This window comes from Polyodon spathula, chromosome 7 (genome assembly GCF_017654505.1).
Source record: "Polyodon spathula isolate WHYD16114869_AA chromosome 7, ASM1765450v1, whole genome shotgun sequence".
NCBI lineage: Eukaryota > Metazoa > Chordata > Actinopteri > Acipenseriformes > Polyodontidae > Polyodon > Polyodon spathula.
Genome location: NC_054540.1, coordinates 13,052,755 through 13,074,614, shown reverse-complemented (window position 1 = coordinate 13,074,614; position 21,860 = coordinate 13,052,755). Strand labels below are relative to the sequence as shown.

The following is a 21,860-nucleotide window of genomic DNA, read 5'->3' as shown; positions in this document are numbered from 1 at the left end:
GACATGTTAATAGTTTATATTTATCAATTAACTAAATGCAAAGTGAGTGAACAGAAGAAAAATCTAAATCAAATCCATATTTGGTGTGACCACCCTTTGCCTTCAAAATAGCCTCAATTCTTCTAGGTACACTTGCACAAAGTCTGGGATTTTGTAGGCATATAGTCAGGTGTATGATTAAACAATTATATTATATTAATAATAAATATAATTATTATAAACTAATGATCATCAATTCAATATGTAGGTTGAAACACAATCATTAACTGAAACAGAAACAGCTGTGTAGGAGGAATAAAACTGTGTGAGGAACAGCCAAACTCAGCTAACAAGGTGAGGTTGCTGAAAACAGTTTACTGTCTAGTCATACACCCTGGCAAGACTGAGCACAGCAACAAGACACAAATACTGTATTAGCAAGGTCTCTCCCAGGCAGAAATTTCAAGGCAGACAGGGGTTTCCAGATGTGCTGTCCAAGCTCTTTTGAAGAAGCACAAAGAAACGGGAAACGTTAAGGACCGTAGACACAGTAGTCGGCCAAGGAAACTTACTGCAGCAGATGAAAGACACATCATGCTTACTTCCCTTCGCAATCGGAAGATGTCCAGCAATGCCATCAGCTCAGAATTGGCAGAAAACAGTGGGACCCTGGTACACCCATCTACTGTCCAGAGAAGTCTGGTCAGAAATGGCTTTCATGGAAGTCTTCCAGCCAAAAAGCCATACCTCCGACGTGGAAACAAGGCCAAGCGACTCGGCTAGGTGCGAAAACACAGGAAATGGGGTGCAGAAAAATGACAGCAGGTGCTCTGGACTGATGAGTGAAAATTTGAAATATTTGACTGTAGCAGAAAGCTTTTTGTTTGCCGAAGGGCTGGAGAGTGGTACACAAATGAGTGTCTGCAGGCAACAGTGAAGCAAGGTGGAGGTTCCTTGCAAGTTTGGGGTTGCATTTCTGCAAATGGAGTTGGGGATTTGGTCAGAATTAATGGTCTCCTCAATGGTGAGAAGTACAGGCAGATACTTATCCATCATGCAATACCATCAGGGAGGCATCTGATTGGTCCCAAATTTATTCTGCAGCATGACAACGACCCCAAACATACAGTGAAAGTCATTAAGAACTATCTTCAGCGTAAAGAAGAACAAGGAGTCCTGGAAGTGATGGTATGGCCCCCACAGAGCCCTGATTTCAACATAGTCTGTCGGGGATTACATGGAGAGAGTAGCAACTGAGGCTGCCTAAATCCACAGAAGAACTGTGGCTAATTCTCAAAGATGTCTGGGCCAACCTACCTGACGAGTTCCTTCAAAAACTGTGTGCAAGTGTACCTAGAAGAATTGATGCTGTTTTGAAGGCAAAGGGTGGTCACTCCAAATATTGATTTGACGTAGATTTTTCTTCTGTTCACTCACTTTGCATTTTGTTAATTGATAAATATAATCTAGTAACGTGCCTATTTTTGAAAGCATTCTTACTTTACAGCATTTTTTCACACCTGCCTAAAACTTTTGCACTGTACTTTGTGTGTGTGCGTATGTATGTATGTGTGTGTGTGTGTGTGTGTATATATATATATATATATATATATATATATATATATATATATATATATATATATATATATATATATATATATATATATATATATACACACACACACACACACACAAAGTACTGTGCAGAAGTTTTAGGCAGGTGTGAAAAAATGCTGTAAAGTAAGAATGCTTTCAAAAATAGGCACGTTACTAGATTATATTTATCAATCTAGTACAGGACAGGGAAGTACTGTACAAGAAGAGGAGAGTGAACGATAGTTGAGCGTGATGCAGTTTTTTCTTAACAAAAAATATTACCTCTGAATATCGGTTTGGTTGTGTGTGTATATATATGTGTGTGTGTATATATATATATATAGAATATAATATATATAATATATATATATATATATATATATATATAGATATATATATATATATATATAATTCAGTCAAAAAGAGGTCCATTCCTATCATTTGTGTAGAAATACTCAAATTTGGGGGCTGGAGGAAAACTGATGTTTTTGCATGTGCTTGTGACCTTTTAGAAGTTATTTCTCCTTTTGTGAACTGTAACTTGAGTGAGACCATAGGCATCTAACCAGTAGAGCACATGGGAGGCAAACAATATATTTTGCCACTCTCCTTTTTTTGCTCTATGTAAACACACTATTATTCTATGTTGTGCTATGGTTTTGCCTATATTTTAAACTGCCTTACTTGTGGAATAATTATTTTCTAAAGAACAGTACTTTCTTTTTTGTCGTCACTCCTTTATTAAACTACATGTGGGAATTCTAGCACTGCATTTAGTACTGAACATACTGTACATTTTATGCTGACATTTGCACAATTTTGTAGGTTTGAAATTACTGAAACCATAACTTCACAACAGCAAGATTTGCTTGATTTCTTAGCTTCTTAATTGTGAAAATAAATAAATAAATAAAACAAAAACATTTGCTCCTCTATGCTGAGCAGTTAGTCCTTCAGTTTGCCCCCCTACTGTTTAACAAAGTTATTAGCCTATGATTGACAGAAAATTCATTAGCCTGTGATTGACACAAAATTCTTTGACCCTTGAATCCCTTTTGCTATTTTACATCACATACAATCGGATTGTTTTTGTGATTTGCCAATAGTATGTTTAAAATTGAAAATACATGCCTCCAAAACCAGTGTAAATTGAAGGGGCCCACAAAAAAAACGGCACCTGGGCCCATCTTTCTGTTCCTCCGCCACTGATTATACAGTTTAAATAAACTTCATGCAAAAACTTTTTTTTTTCGAGTTGGTTATCAGTTATCAACATAGAAAATGATTTCAGACTCAGAAAAACTGTATGAAACCTGTATTTACATATCTGATTAAGTTCAGCAGAGATTGTATATGATTTTTGCAGCAGGTTTTATGAAATTAACATGTGAATTGGGCACACATGCAAAATGTTTCATCAGTAACATTGTTTAACTAGCCTCATGTGAGATTTTTCAGGTTGATCCGTCTGGTAAAATGACAATTTGTAAGTGAAGTAATTTATTTTTCCACAAAGTCAAGTTCAAATTTGCTTCTGAAAGTGGTCCACAATGGCTGAGAATGCATCTGAGAGCATGTACAACCCCAGAGCTGGAATTCAGTCAAAATTATCATTGGCCACTTTCACCTCTGTGTGTGTGTGTATGTGCATATGCATATATATAAAATACAGTATTTTTGTTAACAGAGCTATAAAGAATGGAAAAGGTCTGCACAGTAAGAAAGAGGTACCCATTCACCGTGTTGCCGATATATCTGGGGTAAGTAGTACTGTAATTATCCATCCTGTAGTTCACTGAAAATGAGTAGATGTTGGGCCATTGTGTTTCTAAGTTTTATTTTTCTTACAAATAATTCAATTAGATGCCATTCTTCTTTGATCGTGCCCCTGTGGAAGCTTTGGTCTACACAGAGTTTGGCATGTCTTTACAAAACTATCCATCCCCTGGATCTATAGTATTTGTAACCTATTGTTTTCTATACAGTTCTGTTAAGACTACTTTTTCTTACAGCAGATCAAGTCTGTTCTAAATCTGGTCAAGGATCGCTTAATGCAATAACCATTATAAGGCTTAAAATAGAAGCAGGCCTTTTCTGCACCATGAAGTGCTAATATGCAGGAAGAGTAGATTTATTATGCAGACCACTCAATTGAGTAATCACATAATCCTGTAATTTAGTGTATACAATTAGTCAGCATACCATACTTCTGAAATCTTCCTTCTTTCCTTCCGTCTGATTTGTATTGTGAAGGGGCAAGGGAGGCTTGATATTGTACAAAAATTACCAAAATAATTGGTAATATATTAGACTAGGAAAAATAAGGAGCTACAGTACATGTAGGTATATTTGGAAAGAGACACAACTTATTTCGACCAGACTAAAACACCACATAGGAAAGTGTCCCTTGCATCACAGAGAACCTCTTGAGAAATTACATCCAATGCAGATTAACCTGTTAAACCCCCAGCCTCCCAAATGCAATTTCTGCCTGGAGGGCTATGTCCTTAAATAAATCACATTATCTTCCAAAGTATAGACAGCACAGGCATGGTTCAGGGCTTGAATTCAAGGTAACCCCTGGCCATTAGGACTAAAACCTCAGATTTGATATAAGTACCACACTGGAAGGAGATATCCAGAAAAAAAAAAAAACACAAAAAACAAGAAACACTTTTCATTTGTTTATTCTATCGTCATTTTTTTTACCTTGTAGCACATGAGACTTTTTTTTTTTCCAGCGCTTCCCCAACATGTCTACTATACTGAAACTGACTGAATAAAGGGATCAAATTTTACATGAGTTTTTACAAAGCTAGGCCCAAGGGTCCCCAAACCTCTCCAAAAATATATTGTGTAAATATTTATGGCCAGTCATACACTAGTTTCTTGAGCAAGTTCTAAAAGGGAGGCTACCTTCTGGCACCTCACATGCTATACATTGCCACACGAATTAGATTTTGTAATCCTCTTTTATATTTGTCCAATATTTCATTCAAAAGGTGGCCTTTTTGGAGAGCTTTGGGGTGCTCGAAATGTATCCATGATGAGTATGCATGACAAATACTCTCAGTTCATTTGCCACAACTGTCAGGCACATTGCTCTCACATAACTGTGTGTTTGTGCAGGAGAGTGTTGCTACTGAGATTTTTTTTGTAGTTCTGAATTTTCAGTACCTGACCTGTATTTTTGTTACTCGCTTGAAAGTATGTAAATGTCAAGAAGCAAAATGAGATTTTTATTTTTTTCAAAATAAAGTGGTTACACTCATTCAAGCACTGACAGGTGAACATTTGTTAATTATTAGATAAAGGCATCTGCTAAATGTGTTTATTATTATTATTATTATTATTATTATTGTTATTATTATTATTATTATTATTATTATTATTATTAAGATTGCAGACACCTTTGTTGCTCTAAATCAGGCTGCCAGACTGAATTTGACTGGAACACCTCAGTTCCTTTCATCTTTACTTTGATTGACATGTGGCAAACAAAGGAACTAAGTGAGTGATTGTTGGAGCAGGCAGACAGCTTATCTTGAAAGGCTAAAAAACCTACAGTGTCTCTAGGTGAGTAACATCACTCCTTGTAATCATGGAAATATAAAAAAGTTTGCATGAACACTGCCATGCAATAATCTAAATCAGTGAACATCAATGAGAAAATAATAGATGGCCGGGAAGCAACAATTACTTCTTTCAGCTTGTATTGCATCGTAAAGATCAGGGGCCGTGTACAAATAAAATACAAATTGTTAAAATGTTATTTCTATGTGCACCTTGAGAGTCAAATGGTTGCATTTTCTAATAACATTTACAGTAAAAATGCATATTGAAAATTATGCATAATAATAAATGTAGTGTGGATCCATTATACTTAGAAATCCTGAAGAGGCTCCAATCCATCTTCAAATGCTGCTTCACAGACGCTGACTCAGCACTCGCCATCCCAGAAAGTTGATCATTTTCGCTGTCACTTTCAATATTATCTCCTCAAACTTCAAAAAGACTGAATCGATTTATTTTTGTTGCTTTGGAACACTGCTTGCCATTTTGTTCGATTTTTAAATTTTTTTTTTTTTTTTTTTTTTTATAAATTTTACAAATTGAGAAATGATCAGAAAACTGTAAGAAACCTTGATCCTATCTGCATAACTCTGTTCTCTAGCTTGCAAATATGTGTCTTGTTTACATACGCACATCGATTACTCTTCAATGGATTAGGCTACAAACAAAGTCAAGGTTTGAATTGGACAGCTTGTGACCTCCCCTACAGCGTGATCAGGGAGATTTCACCATCAACAGATACATGTAAGGCCAGAGCAGCGAAATGCACAGCTAATCGATCTGAGTTGTTTATGAACCGTGAGGTACTAGATACATTGCGAAGGGAATATCTCAGCGGTGAAATGGCGAATGAGAAATTTCTTCGCTGTTTCACAGTAGGAAAACAACGTTTTTGATATTGAGTCAGCAAAAAAAAAAAACTGTTTTGCTTTTGTAATAATATTACAGATTATTTTTTAAATATAATGTGTAATTGCAGTACCATGTTCCACCCGCAGAACGGGGGCGTAAGAAAAGTCCATATTTGAGGTTTCACCAGGTTTCCTTTGGTGTTTTGGTCCTCCTGAAGGTTGGTGTATGTGGGGCTTTAGCTTTCCTTTTTTTACTTGTATCTAGAGAACCGCTATAATTTGTGTGGCAAGTAGGAAATAATTTTTTTACAATGAATACTTTTTATGGAAACTGTACAAGAAAAAAATAGCTCATTCAGGAAAAGGATACCTGTCCAGAGAGTGCTACCAAACAAAATGTTTTTGCACATGCATATTTTCTTTAAGTATGAAATGTTATCCATTACCGATTTGGGATATTCATCTGTGTACCGAATTACCCAAGTCATATGCTAAAGCTGCTTGTAAGAGCCCTCTGCCTAAGGCGTGAATAATCCGCCTCTGAGGAGATAAAGTTCTGTGAGCAGAAGGGATCTGTGCTATTTTCAAATTTTTCAACTTCTCTCCCTCTCCTTAAGAGGACACATTCACACTGCTAGTATATGTCATACCTTCATGTTTTTTTTCTGCACCTTTTAGCCCATCGTTCTGGTTTCTCTGCTCCTTCCCCAGGATCCAGTTCCCCCCTCTAGGCTAACTCTTGGGTGAAAGTTTTCCAACTAGATGGAATTCTGTCATTCAGAAGACGGCAGAAGTCCAAAAATGTATTTTAAAATTGTAAATAACAAGCCCTTTTTTACTTTAGTAGTGCGGTATGAAACTATTAATGTAATGGATTAATTTATCGATTATTACTTCTATGAATTGATTATTCGGATAAATACCAACACATCACTCAATAGGTAGCAAGTTGAACCATTTTTCAGATTTGTATGTAACCAGTACAGTAAATGTATCGAGGTGATTGCACTTCTGTTGCTTTTCTATTTCAGCAACAACAAATACTCCTCTACAATTTCTAAAGTATCTAAAATAAGATATAAAATAAGGAATACTCAGTGCAGTAGCCTTGTGATAAAAACTGCTAAGGACAGGTGATGGCAGCTGTCTAATGCACTGAGACAGTTAAATACCACAAATAAACTTTATCATTTTACAAGCAGAAACTATTTATTAAAGTTGACCACTTCATAAGACAAAAAGCAACAATGGGTTAATTGTTTCATTTTTAATAAATGTTTTTTCTAACAATGGGATGGTATGAAAAAAATGTAATTTTCCTTACTTGTAAAACAAAAATGGTCTAACTTTTTTCTGTTACATTTCACAGTGGGATGTACTTTAAACAAATAACCTGTTTGTTTTCAAATCTTAATCCAAGTTAAAAATGATTTTGCTTTTGTAGAAGATCTACAGTATAAACACAAATAAATGTACAGTTTATAAAATATCAAAACAATTTAAATACAGTATCTTCTTATTTAATGTTTTACACTTGTATTTGATACAAAGCCCCTTCGTTGAATAATAATGGAAGGATAATATTTTGTGCATTATTGTTTCATGCTAGTTCTTTCTTTTAACTCTACCACTCAACACTGAACGGTAAACACTAAATTATTAGAAATACACAAAATATCATCCTTACATTATTACAATTCTTATTCAACGAACTGGCTTTGTTGCAAACATATAAATCGCTTAAGTTGAGAGTCACCAATCGTTTTAGACGAACGCTTCGGCACAGTTATATAAACATTTCAAAGTAACGACGCATAGAACACAAGTGGGGATCCTGATAAGTAGGGCTAGGTGTTTGTCACAGAAAATTTGGACATAAATCACAGAGCAGTCATGGTCAATGCGTTCAAAATCGCAGAGAAAATGACAGAGGGAGAATAAAGTCACGGGGATAAAAAAATAAATTAAATAACATGCATTTATTATTTTTTTTAAACGTGAAATTTAATGTTAACGAGAAACACTTTCCAATAAAATCACATACAGATTGAACACAATTTTAGTGACATTTAAAAAAAAAAAAATTAATAATAATAGTGTTGTTATGATAAATTATTGACTGTTTGCATAGAGAGCAAGTTACAGTGCCAGTGGTTCCAGGAAGAAAAAAATCCCATGCCTTTGACTTGTTTTACTTCACTGCTTTTGGACGAAACTGGCCTGGTTCTCTGAAACAGCTGGGTGTAGTCCTGGAGTCAGAGTCTCTTTGCTTTCTTGGACGATAACCTCATGTCCACCATTTCAATATTTTCTCAGAATATCGTCACTGCTGACGATGGAGTGGGAGGCAGACGATTACAAACTGAATGCAGGCAGCACAAACGGCAAGAAATGTTGTTATGCATGTTTTGAAGTGAGAACGAGGGGGTGGAACCTGATGGAGGCTGATAAAAAACTGGAGAAAGTGGGCACATGAAGTAAAACAAAAGAAAGACGTGGGTAGTCTAGCCCGGGTTAAATTTACAGGAAACATTTTTCCATAAATAAACGAAGGGTAGTCCTACTGTCTCTTTGTTCACAGTGTTTATTTTTTTTTTATATGTCTTTTAGCTCTGGGAATATCTAGATTTAATTCGCTTCTCCACATTTACTATTTAAAAAAAAAAAAAAAAAAAAAAAAAAAAAAAAAGAAAAAAGCCTGTGTGTATTAGGGGGAGGGGCTCATATCACTGCTTGCTTCTGAGTGCTGTCTGTTTGTTAAAGAATCACCTGCTCCTGTGAGAACAAGGCTTAAGCACTCTCTGTGGGGCGGGGGCGGGTCGATGAATCGATAAAAATATTCATTAATGACGGCAAAATTTGTGATTTAATCGATTAATTCGAATAATCATTGCAGCGCTATACTTTAATGAAGTAGGCTAGAATGTTTTGTTTTTTTTATTTAAAAACGTGTCGGTCTTCATTTGAAATACATATTCAGCTTTCATAATGAAGCTTGTTTTACTGCTCATTCAATTAAACAAAGTAGAAATTTTCTTGCATCACCAGCAGACCCTCTTGTTGATGACCCTGCGGGGCTGCACTGCTGCACCGCCCCACCTCCAAGGGTGCAGGTAGCCGCGCTAGGAAACCTAGTGCTTGCCTCCCCTTCTGAGGTTGCGGAATCGGGTGCCATGTCTCTTGTGATGGCCCCCTCCATGTCAGGGGAGCTCAATCCTGTGCTTAAGAGGGCAGCTGGAAATTGAGTCCAGATGTTGCCTTGTTCGATAGGGTCACGACTGCCACGCGATAGTGCTCGCTTTCCCCGGTACTGGCAGACTTTTTGCAGAAGGTGCAGCCTTACTGGTGCCACCTGACAACCTTCCCTGCTGTCTCCCGAGACATCTGCTTTAGCTGTCCAAGTACAGGAACCCCAGGTCCTTCCTGGTGCCCAAACGGGATGGCGGCCTCAGGCTGATCCTCGACCTTAGTGCTCTACCTGGCCCTCAGGCGACACGTTTTAAGATGCTGACATTTAATTTAAGATGGTGAATGTGGACTCCAGGTCCGTGTTTGCAGAGGCTGATTGTCTGTTTGTGTGTTGTCCATTTTAGAACATCCTCAGACCTCACCCCGCCTCGCGTCAATCATCACACCGCCATACTATCCCCTACCCTTTTATTACGGTTATACTGGAATAGCTGGACAGAAATTTAGCAGTACAGTTTTACTTGCTAGAGAGACCGGTGAGTACACACATTTAAAAAAATAAATACACAAATTAAATAGGCCTATATTTAATATAGGTACACAAATGTACCTTAATAGGACACCGTGAGTTAGTATAGTTAAACGTTATGTGTTAATTTGAAAGTATGTTAAAGAAACTACGTAATATATTGTAACGCATGTGGGGTCTGTGACGTACAGGAGCGCTTGGGGTGGGAGGGGCTGTGTTTCGCATTGGTCCAGCAGCCTATGGGCGACGGGCACAGACCGCAGGAACTGCCGGTTATTGGTCGTGGAGTTGGATGAGGCAGGACTGGCTGGTGCTGCACACCAGTGACAGGGGGAGTGTTTGTTGTTCGAAGCAGAGAAACGAGTAAACGTAATAGTTCTACCCTGAGATTTTATTTTAGTTCCACTCTGAGATTAATTTTGTTGTTTTGTTTTAGCAGCATAGGTCGTGGCCCACAGCAACCTGTTAAATTGTTAGTTAACCTTGTTAAACTGTCTTTGATCATTTATTATTGTAATGAATAAAGATCGAGTTTGGACCTGAAATTGACTGAAGGATCATTATTATTTTTGTTACAATATGTTTTCACATTTTTTTTTTTAATTACTTTTAATTAGGTTTCTTGTGCTTTGCGACGTTGAACTAATTCGTATTTACGTATTTAGTTTCAGGATTAGTTGATCTGAAGTACGGTAATAGTGAAAGATTTCCTTAAAATAAACAATTTGAATATACATTACTTTTTATGAGGTCAGTGTAAATTTAATTACATAATTACAAACAAATCTAATGTTTATTTTATTATATTACTTTATAGGTAGCTAGCTACTGTCAATTTTAGTAATTTGTTGCTTCAGACCTTCAGTTATCTTTAGCCTACTTATTAATACATTATTTTCACGAATATTTACATTAACTCATAAACAACTTTTAAAATTAAAATAAAGCAATACATATAACGGAAAGTATGCTTGTTACTTAGAAAAAATGAGTCATTGGTGTATGTTTTCATTTAACGGATACGGTTGTGGTTTTCCGTCGTCTGATTTTCAACATTGCAAAAAACCCAGGATCATCCTTTTTCTTATCTTGGACTGCGTTCTGCTTTTGTGCTTATGGGGTTCCCTTGCATTACATCTCATAGTGGATTGAGTCTCGGCTGATTCCTCTAAAGGGCTAGTTTCAACTATACTCGCATCTACTAAAAGCTTCATATAACCCGGTGAAAGATCTAGCCTTAGAGGATGGGCTAATTGATTGGAATGCAGTCTTGGACAATATATTTATTGCATCTAAAAACCCCCAATCAATTCATTTTAAATTGTCAAGGGTCATACTGGACTCCTTGTAAGAGATACCTTGTCGCAATCACCTCAGACCCTCTATATAAACTCTGTACTCTTAATGCACCTGGCACAGTAGTGCACATGATCTGGGAATGTCCAGAAGTTAACTCCTTTTGGAGCCAGGTGATTTCTATACTGTCTGGAATAGTTGTACTATTACTTAATGATGAGCGCCAGCGGAAAATTTGGCTTGCTGGTTTAACAGCATGCTGCCTCCATCCTTGTAGACTACCTATTCGGCAGTGGCTGTCATATTTCACGACATAGTCATGCTAGAACTATCTACCGCTTGAATAAATAGCGCAAAAAAACACCACTTTAGAAATCTGGAAAGGAGCTGCAGCTAGCATAACTGAACTACTGTCTGAAGTCTGATTGTCATTGCAGTGGATAAACTATGACTGTTGGGATGCATTATCTATCAGATAAAGTCTGTGTCAATTTATTTGTAAGAGGTCCGGGGAGGGATGAGGTCGGGAGAAGGGGAATATAGTATATTGTTGTTTGTCTCTATTCTGTGAAAACCAATAAATTTGATCGCAAAAAACATTGCAAAACACAAGCAACCTATATTAAAAGTAATTTAAAAAATGTGAAAACATATTACGTAGTTTCTTTAATGTACTTTCAAATTAACGCATAACACATTTATCTGCACTAACTCACGTTGTGCAGATATATATTAATATAGGCCTATTTCATTTGTGTATTTTAATTTTTTTTAAATCGTAGTACTCATCGGTCTGTCTAGCAAGTAAAACTGTACTGTTAAATTTCTGTCCAGCTATTCCAGTATAACCGTAAAAAAGGGGAGGGATAGTATGGCTTGAAGCGGTCTGACGACTGAGTCGAGGAGAGGTGACGATTTGATGCGTGGAGGGGTAAGGTCCGAGTGTCATAAGACGGACACTGTATGCTTGGAACTTTTCCATCCCAACAATGAAGGTTGTCTCCTTCAAAAAAAACTGAATGATGGCAGCAGCTTCCTTCCCCTGGGGCTTCTGCACATGCACCCTCTCCAGGCCTGGTTGTCGCAGGTTTTTCAGCCTGCTGTGGAACAGTACAGCCTTCTCAGTCTCACTATGACAAACAGCCAGCTCACCTGTTCTTCAGGGCAACTCTGAGCAGCATCCAACCTGGGCTGAGGTGTAGTATGTAACAGGCGGGGAGTGTGGAAACTTCCATGAGAGGATCTCCACATCAGTCTTTTAGAACTGTGGGCAGTTCAGCTGAGCCTACAAAGGAGACACATGCTAGTTTGCACAGACAAAAGGGCACTGGTGGCCTATATAAATACCAAGATGGTCTCTGCAGAAGTAGACCTCTCTGCGACTCAGGAATCCGCTCACTGCCAACTCTGGTTCTTGCTGGAGGGTAGCCCCCGCTGTGCATAGACGATCGGCCCACGAGTGGCCCATTTCTCCGCTTTGTCTTCCCACCACTGGCATATCTACTGCTGTGTCTGGACAAAATCTGTCAAGAACAGACGCAGGTGCTCCTGGTAGCCAGCCTTGTGAGCTGCCTACATGTCGCAACCTGCTCAGCCAGGCACAGGGGACCCTGTGGCATCCATGCTCAGTGAGCCTACAGCTCCGGGTCTGGCCCCCTGACCGGCTGCAACTAAGCTAGCTCGGTTTCTCTGATGAGGTTATTGCAATCCTCCAGCATGCCAGGGCCTCTTCACATTCCCAGTACAGGTTTAAATTGGAAGCCTTCCAGAGTTGGTGTCTGTCACATGGGCTGGACCCCAACACTTGCCCCATGGAAGCCATACTGCTGTTTTTGAAGGACTTTTTTTTTATTAAGCATGTTCTGTTAAAATAGACTGTCTTCCCCACGAGGAAGGGAGATCTGAGGTTGTATCCTAGTAAGGAACTTGCCCCTCACTGACGATTTTAATGTGGTTCTTAATACGCTTATGAAACCACAATTCGAGCCCCTGCATTTAGCAGAGCTGAGATATTTATCTTTTGAAAGTGGTTTTCCTACTAGCAATTGCCTCCACAAAGCAAGTAGGTGAAATGCAAGCAATTTCCATTGCTAAAGCCTCTATTTTACACAGTCAGGACCTAACCCTGCCTTTCTCCTTTAAAAGCATCTCAGCTGTTCATGTCAACCAGTTAGGACTTGTCAGACCGAGCAGCACTTTACCTGCTACCAGTCCAAGTTTCATGGACAAGCCCTATCCAAACAGAGGCTGTTGAAGTGGATTGTGGACAGTGTCTGGATTGCTTATGATCAAGCCTGTCTGCCTCCAGCAGAGAATGTTGCTAGTCACCCCCCCCCAAGAGTGCTGAAGGCTGCTATTCAGTCTACCCTTTACAGCATGCACACTGAGGTGCGGGTTTTCCCCACACTTCTTTAGATTCTTTAGTTGTTTTTATGGGTCCTCGAAACCTATGTTTAGGGATCAGAGTTCTAAGAGCTGCCTCCCAGTCTACCCTTTTTTTCATGGTTGCTGCATTACTTCCAACACAGCGGGCTTCAATAGAAAATTGCTGCAGATTCCTCCTTCGTGCGGCACCTTATCCTTATCCCCTTTGCGCAATGGGTGCTGATGCAAACAGCTTTGACATGTCTCTGATAATTTGGGCAACAGAAAGGTATATCCCAGTTGGTAATGGATAACATTTCTATTTCAGAGAACCAGGGTTATGAGATATAACATTTTATAACGTTATATTGCAGTTAATCATCGATGTCTGGCGTAGTTGTGTTGTGACTTAATTGCTTGGTGGTGGAAGGACAGATGAAAAGGGCAGGGCAGTGATGGCTTTCGTGTTCTACAGAATGTGATTATGTATGGATTAACTGTGTTGTGGCGATGCTCACTCTCATCCCTATTTGTAGCTGAAAATCTATATGCCCTTGGTTCCTGATCCGTGTGGCAACACTCGCTCTCACTCTAATCACATTTGTGTTAAAACTCCAATGTCCATGTAAACAATAAACACTTGTGTCCTTCACCCAAGGAGGGAGAACTAATTTGTACATTTCTATTTGGTGTGTAATGTATTATGCTAGTTTTGTAGCCATGACACACAGTATATATATATATATATATACACACACACACACACAAAGTACTGTGCAAAAGTTTTAGGCAGGTGTGAAAAAATGCTGTAAAGTAAGAATGCTTTCAAAAATAGACATGTTAATGGTTTATATTTATCAATTAACAAAATGCAAAGTGAGTGAACAGAAGACAAATCTACATCAAATCAATATTTGGAGTGACCCTTTGACTTCAAAACAGCATCTATTCTTCTAGGTACACTTGCACACAGTTTTTAAAGGAACTCGGCAGGTAGGTTGGCTCAAACAGCTTGGAGAACTAACCACAGTTCTTCTGTGAATTTAGGCAGCCTCAGTTGCTTCTCTCTCTTCATGTAATCCCAGACAGACTTGATGTTGAGATCAGGGCTCTGTGGGGGCCATACCATCACTTCCAGGACTCCTTGTTCTTCTTTATGCTGAAGAAAGTTCTTAATGACTTTCGCTGTATGTTTGGGGTCATTGTCATGCTGCAGAATAAATTTGGGGCCAATCAGATGCCTCCCTGATGGTATTGCATGATGGATAAGTATCTGCCTGTACTTCTCAGCATTGAGGAGACCATTAATTCTGACCAAATCCCCAACTCCATTTGCAGAAATGCAGCCCCAAACTTGCAAGGAACCTCCACCATGCTTCACTGTTGCCTGCAGACATTCATGTACCATCTCCAGCCCTTTGGCGAACAAACTGCCTTCTGCTACAGCCAAATATCTCAAATTTTGACTCATCAGTCCAGAGCACCTGCTGCCATTTTTCTGCACCCCAGTTCCTATGTTTTCGTGTATAGTTGAGTCGCTTGGCCTTGTTTCCACGTCGGAGGTATGGCCTTTTGGCTGCACGTCACCCATGAAAGCCAAACCAGACTTCTCTGGACAGTAGATGGATGTACCAGGGTCCCACTGTTTTCTGCCAATTCTGAGCTGATGGCATTGCTGGACATCTTCTGATTGCGAATGGAATTAAGCATGATGTGTCTTTCATCTGCTGCAGTAAGTTTCCTTGGCTGACCACTGCATCTACGGTCCTCAACGTTGCCTGTTTCTTTGTGCTTCTTCAAAAGAGCTTGGACAGCACATCTGGAAACCCCTGTCTGCCTTGAAATTTCTGCCTGGGAGAGACCTTGCTGATGCAGTATAACTACCTTGTGTCTTGTTGCTGTGCTCAGTCTTGCCATGGTGTATGACTTGACAGTAAACTGTCTTCAGCAACCTCACCTTGTTAGCTGAGTTTGGCTGTTCCTCACCCAGTTTTATTCCTCCTACACAGCTGTTTCAGTTAATGATTGTGTTTCAACCTACACATTGAATTGATGATCATTAGCACCTGTTTGGTATAATTGTTTAATCATACACCTGACTATATGCCTACAAAATCCCTGACTTTGTGCAAGTGTACCTAGAAGTTCAACCACTTTGCTTTTAGTTAATTGATAAATATAATCTATTAACATGTCTATTTTTGAAAGCATTCTTACTTTACAGCATTTTTTCGGATTTGAAAAGTTGTCACGTCATGACACCACACACACACATATCTACATGTGTAATATTATATATAGATATATATCATATATATATCATTACATATAATATGTGTATATATATATATATACATATAATATATATATATATTATTATATATATATATATATAACTCAAAATTACAGAATATAAAGTATTGAGTATTTTAAGTTTTTATGGTGTTTGAACGGGACTCAAGAACCGATAATGGACCAATGTCTGAAATGCCAAAAATGCAGAAAAAAGTTAATACATTGTAAGTGTTTTACATATAAATCTGTTTCTAAAATGAACATTGGTGTAAAGTATACTGCAAAATGCATATAACGTCTGATGCTTTAGATTTATGTTAAAGTCTTGCACTTAGTCTGAAAGGACAGTTGGGTGTTTTTTTTTCTATAATCTTTTCATAATCTTGATTGGTATGGCATACATTTATTGCTTTTTAAAAAAAAAAAAAAAAAAAATTGTGTGTGCTGATTGATTTCAGTGGCTGTCATTTAATACTGCTGATCAAGGATGTATTTGACTTGATTCCTTTTTATTTATATTTTAGGTTTTCTTTTTCTTTTTTTGCAGTGTAACATTTATAACTTGATAAAGAATTATGGATTTTGCCTTAACCATCCCCTTTCCAGTTAACGGTAACAAATATAATTACACTACAAAGTAATGCTAAATGAAGAAAAAAAAAAGGTAAAACAAACTAAGATGCAGCCTGTTTTCCCTCTGCTATCTGACTGGGGGTCTTTCAGTTTGACTGCACAGCAGACTCCCTTTGCAACAGTTCATATGACTGCAGTTCAGGTTGAGGTGACACAGCTTGTTTTCATCAGTGATGTCATTTTTTAATCTAAATTTGTTTTTGTTTGTTTTTAAAGGACACTCAGAAAGCCAAACAGTTCCTTCCATTCTTGCAGCGTGCTGGACGGTCAGAAGCAGTGGTTGAATATGTGTTCAGTGGCTCCCGTCTAAAACTTTACATGCCAAAGGAGACCTGTTTGATCACTTTTTTGTTAGCTGGTAAGTTCTGACTTCACTTTGTTGTGATACCCTTCTATTATATAGTGCTATTGTGTAAAAAAAGAATAACACTTTTTTTTTTTTTTTAAACCTCCTGCTGGTCATTTTGTCCTAGCTGTGTTTTGTAGCATGTACCACTTTTACATGCCTTTTGGAATATGGCCATTCCAAACCTGCGGATAAAGCAATTTTTACGTTTAGTTGATTCATTTTAAATTGGCTTTTTTTCCCTGTGAATTTTGCTTCTATACGGTTGATCCAAAGATTCCTAATGGTATCATGCGAAATTGTTAAAGAACATATTAAATTGTTTAGTGCGTAGGTTTGCAGTGCATGGGTAACATTGTAATATCTAGGTTTAGAAGAAAATCCATGGTTTAGTGCCTACTAAATTTAACAAATTACTAGAATCGAGCGGTTTATTAAATACATAGAGGGTTTTCAGATAGCTGCCCTGTCCCTGCAGTTGCAAATTCTCATTCCATTAGAAGAAATTTATCGCTAGTCAAATTAAACTACAGCACTGTAGATTAATAGAGATTGGATTATACTTTAATAGGAAATTACTGAACAGCATGTGAATTAAGATGTTATCTGCTGCCATTTAGTTGTTGTTTATTCCAAATTGATTATCACTTGCATTTTGTCTTTGATTTCAGTCAAGGAGTTTATTGGGGGTGAAGAAATTCACTAGTTGAAATGCAACTTTATGTCTAATTGGCTGGGTGAGATATTGCGTGAATTGTAAAGATTATAGACCTTTTTTATTGTGTCTCTGCAGTAAGAAATTATATGGAAATTACACATTGGTAAACTATAGGCGCTGTATTTGTGTACATGGGACTGTTTTAAATGTGTGACGTTCACCTGTGTGTTTAACTCGTGTGTGCTTGTGCATTTGTATGTGTAAAGCTAATAAATAAATATATATATATATATATATTATATATATATATATATATATATATATATATATATATATATATATATATATATATATATAAATACACACACACACTACCGGTCAAAAGTTTTAGAACACCTCAATTTTTCCTGTTTTTATTGAAATTTACACAGTTTAATGTCTCAATGTATTCTGAAATTAAAGCATAGAAAAAATTAACAATTGGAGATAAAAATAAATAAATCTAGGAATAGTTTTGTTTAACAAAATGTAATCTAAATTTCCAAAGTATTCATCAAAGTAGCCACCTTTTGCAGATATCTATCTCTCCTATGGCCAAAAGTTTTGCATCACCCTATATAATTAACAAATTTTGCTTCATAAAGTCAAATGAAACCTGCTGAATGTTGCGTTAACTTATTAAATGACATACTGCTTTGTAGTTATCCATATACTTTATGAAAGACTGGTAAATTGAAAAAAAAAGGACCTTTTCAAAATGACTAACATGAAATACTGTACTACTATTATGGCTTCCAGTAGACTTTGTGCAGTATAATTGTATAGTTCTCTTTTGATTAACATGATAAATAAAAGGTCTGAATTATGTTCATATATAGTTTTATTTACTTAATTAAAATGTGTTCTCAATCGTAGGTGATGCAAAACTTTTGGCCAGATCTGTAGAAGAACAAAGGAAAATTTAAATGTACTCAATACCATGATGTCTGAAAGTTGAAATAGAAAGGAATATTAGTTTGTTATATAATTGAAGAAAAGCTGTGTTGGCACTTAAGACACCTTACTCGGCATTTGTTTTGTAACTAATTAAAAATTAGGCCTAGTACATTGTTATCATTCCTAAGGTATTTATTTTTTTGGTGCGAGAGGAGCTGCAGCTTTCCCCAGGAGACGAGACGCTTAAACTGCGCTTCAGCCCTGCTCTGGCAGCCGAAACTGGGGGGAGCCCATTCCCTCTTCATCTCCTGACTCGTTCTCCTTCTTGCACTTGGTTTGCTTGTCTGTCACTTCGAACTGAAGGCAGAACAGTTTCTCTTAAACGTGCCAAACATTTCCAAGACAGCTTGTATCAATTCGAAAATGTTATCAATTATTCTTTCCACTTTGCTTGCTAGAATGAATACAGTGGTGAGGGACGTGGGTGTGAACCAGTTTAAGAATGCTGTAAACCGACCGACATTTGGCCAGGCTGTTTATAGTTTAAAAACTACTAATTTAAAATGATCCACGAGTGTGGCTGTTACCTTTTTCCTTTTTTATTTATTTATTTTTGTAAAAAAGTGTTGATACATGGTGCTTTATGCATGGTTAATTCGTGTAAAGTTGCATTTTCGCTTCACTACACGTGCATTACAGAGAGGGAGTTATTTTATTTTGTATTTTAGTCAGATGTGTGTTGCTTCGCAGGTCGCCCCCACCCCACCCAGACCCGCATTATAGCAAGGGAGCACTGTGTTCTGTACCATGATGACTGTGTTCTGTAGGATGACAAATTCAGAGAAACTGTTAACTTATGTCATATTTAATTAAAATATGCAGCACTTGGAATGCGTAGCTTTAAACATGGAGCCTGTAATACTACAATATTGAGTTTTATAAGTTCAACATTGATCTTTCAGCCCTGGTTCCAGAGCTCCAGAGCTCTGGTTCTGGTTATTTTTTCAGAATGAAAATGTCTGTTTCATTCTGGTGCAGTGGAATTACAACACTTCTGAAATGGATGCATCCTGGACAAAAATGTGAGGGGAAGAGAAAATAAATAAATGTAATTAGTAAAATTGAATCTGAAGTTTTATATTCCAATAGCAAATCTTTAATATTTACTATTTTAAAATGGAGGTTGTGTCAAAGCTTCCGACTAAAAATACAATTACATTGCTTTAGGGCCGTCACTTTGGGAGATGAGCATGCTACTGCCTGAACCCAGCTCTGAACAAGATGGCTTTGTAGGTGATTAACAAGATTTGAAATTGAGTCTGACAGGGTGTTTTCTTTTGAAAGAATGAAAAGAATGTGCATTGTGTCTTATACTCGATTCATAGATTTATTTTAAAGATTTCTTTAAAATGGGTTTTATCACTTACTCATTATATAGTGCCACTTTTGGTATCTGATGTGACAAGTGCTTCCAACTAACAATTCAGGCACACTATTGAAATTAATACTTTGCTTCTCTGCAGTATATTTTAGACAATAATTTGTTCTGTTATTGTGCTTGGCTACAAAAGTAATTTAGCTGTGGAGAGTCAGAGGGGGTCATAGTATCATTCTGTGTATGAAATTAATAATTGAATTACAATTGAAATATACAAACGGGAATCCTAAGCCATTCTCTGTGCCTGCTTGGTTTCTGGTCACAAACTCCCCCCACTGACAAAGAATGCTTTTAGAAAGAGTCGTAAACTAACTGCTGGACAAGTGTTTTATCTTTACCTGTCACTGAATGAATTATTTAGGCACGAGCAGTATCTTGCAGAAGGCAAGACAGACCGGTTTAAGTATGCTTTGACACTTCGGACAATGAACAGTACCCCTCCATAAATAGAGTTGTCAGGGTCGAAACCATGGACCAATTGAGAACAGTGGGCTGTCTCTGAATGAGAACAACCAGTGAGAAACACCCCACGTGGACTCGGGCACAACCTAAAATAACCAAATTAACCAATCACAGGGTGGAAGTTAGGACAACAAAAGCAGCCGCGCGACTTTCCAAGTGTGTGCTCTGGACAAAAAAAAAAAAAAAAAAAATATATATATATATAATATATATATATATATATATATATATATATATATATATATATATATATATATATATATATATATATAAATATATACACAGATGTTTGTTTTGTTTTTTAGTTCATTGTTTTCCTTCTAGCCTTTTGATGTGCATTTGAGTCGAAGCCTTAATCAGTTGTTATTTTAACAGGAGCAGTTAAATACTGTAAGAATAAATAAATAAAATAATAACCACTATAAAACCATTGAAGACAAGTTTCTCTCTTTGTAGCTGTAAATATAAAATAATAACCCACTATAAAAACAATTGAAGACACTTTTTCTCTCCTTTTGGTAAGCATGTAAATTAAAAAAAAAAAAATCATCATTAACCCGTTCTCTGCTGAGGAGACTCCCCGTGCTAGAGGCATTTTGTGATTTTGTGAGTCTGTTTTATGAAAATATATTATACCTGCATCACATTTAGTCCCTAAAATGTTAATGTTTGGTGTAAGAATGTAGAAACTTTCAAGCTGCTGGATGTACCTATGCCTATATGTACATCTTTTCATTGGTTTTGGGGGGTTTACTTCCTCTAGACCAGTGGTGCACAACTTGGTCTTGGATGGCTGGTGTCCCAGTGGGTTTTTATTCCAACTGCACCCTAAAGTACTTTATTCTACCTTATTAGAAGCTTATTTGGTCCAATTAACTAATTTGGGGTATGGTTAGAACAAAAACCAGGAGGGAAACTGACTTGAGTTTTGACCTGAGTTGTGCACCACTGCTCTAGACAGACACCAGACAAGTTTGACTTTTCCACCAAGAAATATGAAGCCCACGGTCCATAGCACCCACCCCAAATTCATATGCCCAGTACGCCACCAAAGAATGAGATACCCTGGTATAAGTATACATTTTTTAAAACTGCATAGAATAAGAATTTTAGAAATGGGTAACATGACCTTGCATGTCAGTGGTGTGTTACCCATAACCCTTCTGCAATTTTGAGGTATTGACACTGTATATAGCAAAAGTCAATTGTTTTTCCTTATATTTGGACCTGTGAATCTGACAGCTTTTGTTCCACTGTTAAAATGGCAGTGGTTTTGAATTGCCCAGAGTGTCCTGAATTCAAAAATACCAAATATGTGTACCTTTTGTTTTAGTTTTTCAGGCATTTACAAGCCCTAGACTGAGACTAGCCAACTTTTAACTTTTCTCCTTTGAAAAACGCAGCCCATAGTTCATAGTACCCACCCTAATTTCAAGTGGCATAATCCTTCTGGAGCCCAAGGTAATGTTGCTGCATGACATAAAAACAAGTGACTGGGGTTTATTTAGTCTTTCCAGTACTTGTGTGGTGTTTTTCAAAACACTCCTCCAAACAGAATCCTGGCTGAAAGGGACAGTAGTACAGTTTATCCCTCTGCATGCCCTTGCAGAAAAACGCACAGCACCTTTTTTGTGGCTTGGCTTTTTTCTCAGACATTGGCAGTATCTGTATAAAATGTTGTTCACAAATTCTTGCTACTGTTTCCACTCCTTTTC

At 37.3% G+C, this 21,860-nt stretch overlaps 1 protein-coding gene across 1 annotated transcript in view; it reads left to right on the top strand.

Annotated features, from left to right (window-relative positions):
* Positions 1-21,860, top strand: part of LOC121318188 (staphylococcal nuclease domain-containing protein 1) — a 188,219-nt gene that overhangs the window by 51,041 nt on the left and 115,318 nt on the right. The window contains exons 14-15 of the mRNA XM_041254602.1: positions 3,263-3,335; positions 16,522-16,663. Of these exons, the coding sequence (XP_041110536.1) occupies positions 3,263-3,335; positions 16,522-16,663 (215 nt within the window). The remainder of the gene's footprint in view (positions 1-3,262; positions 3,336-16,521; positions 16,664-21,860) is intronic.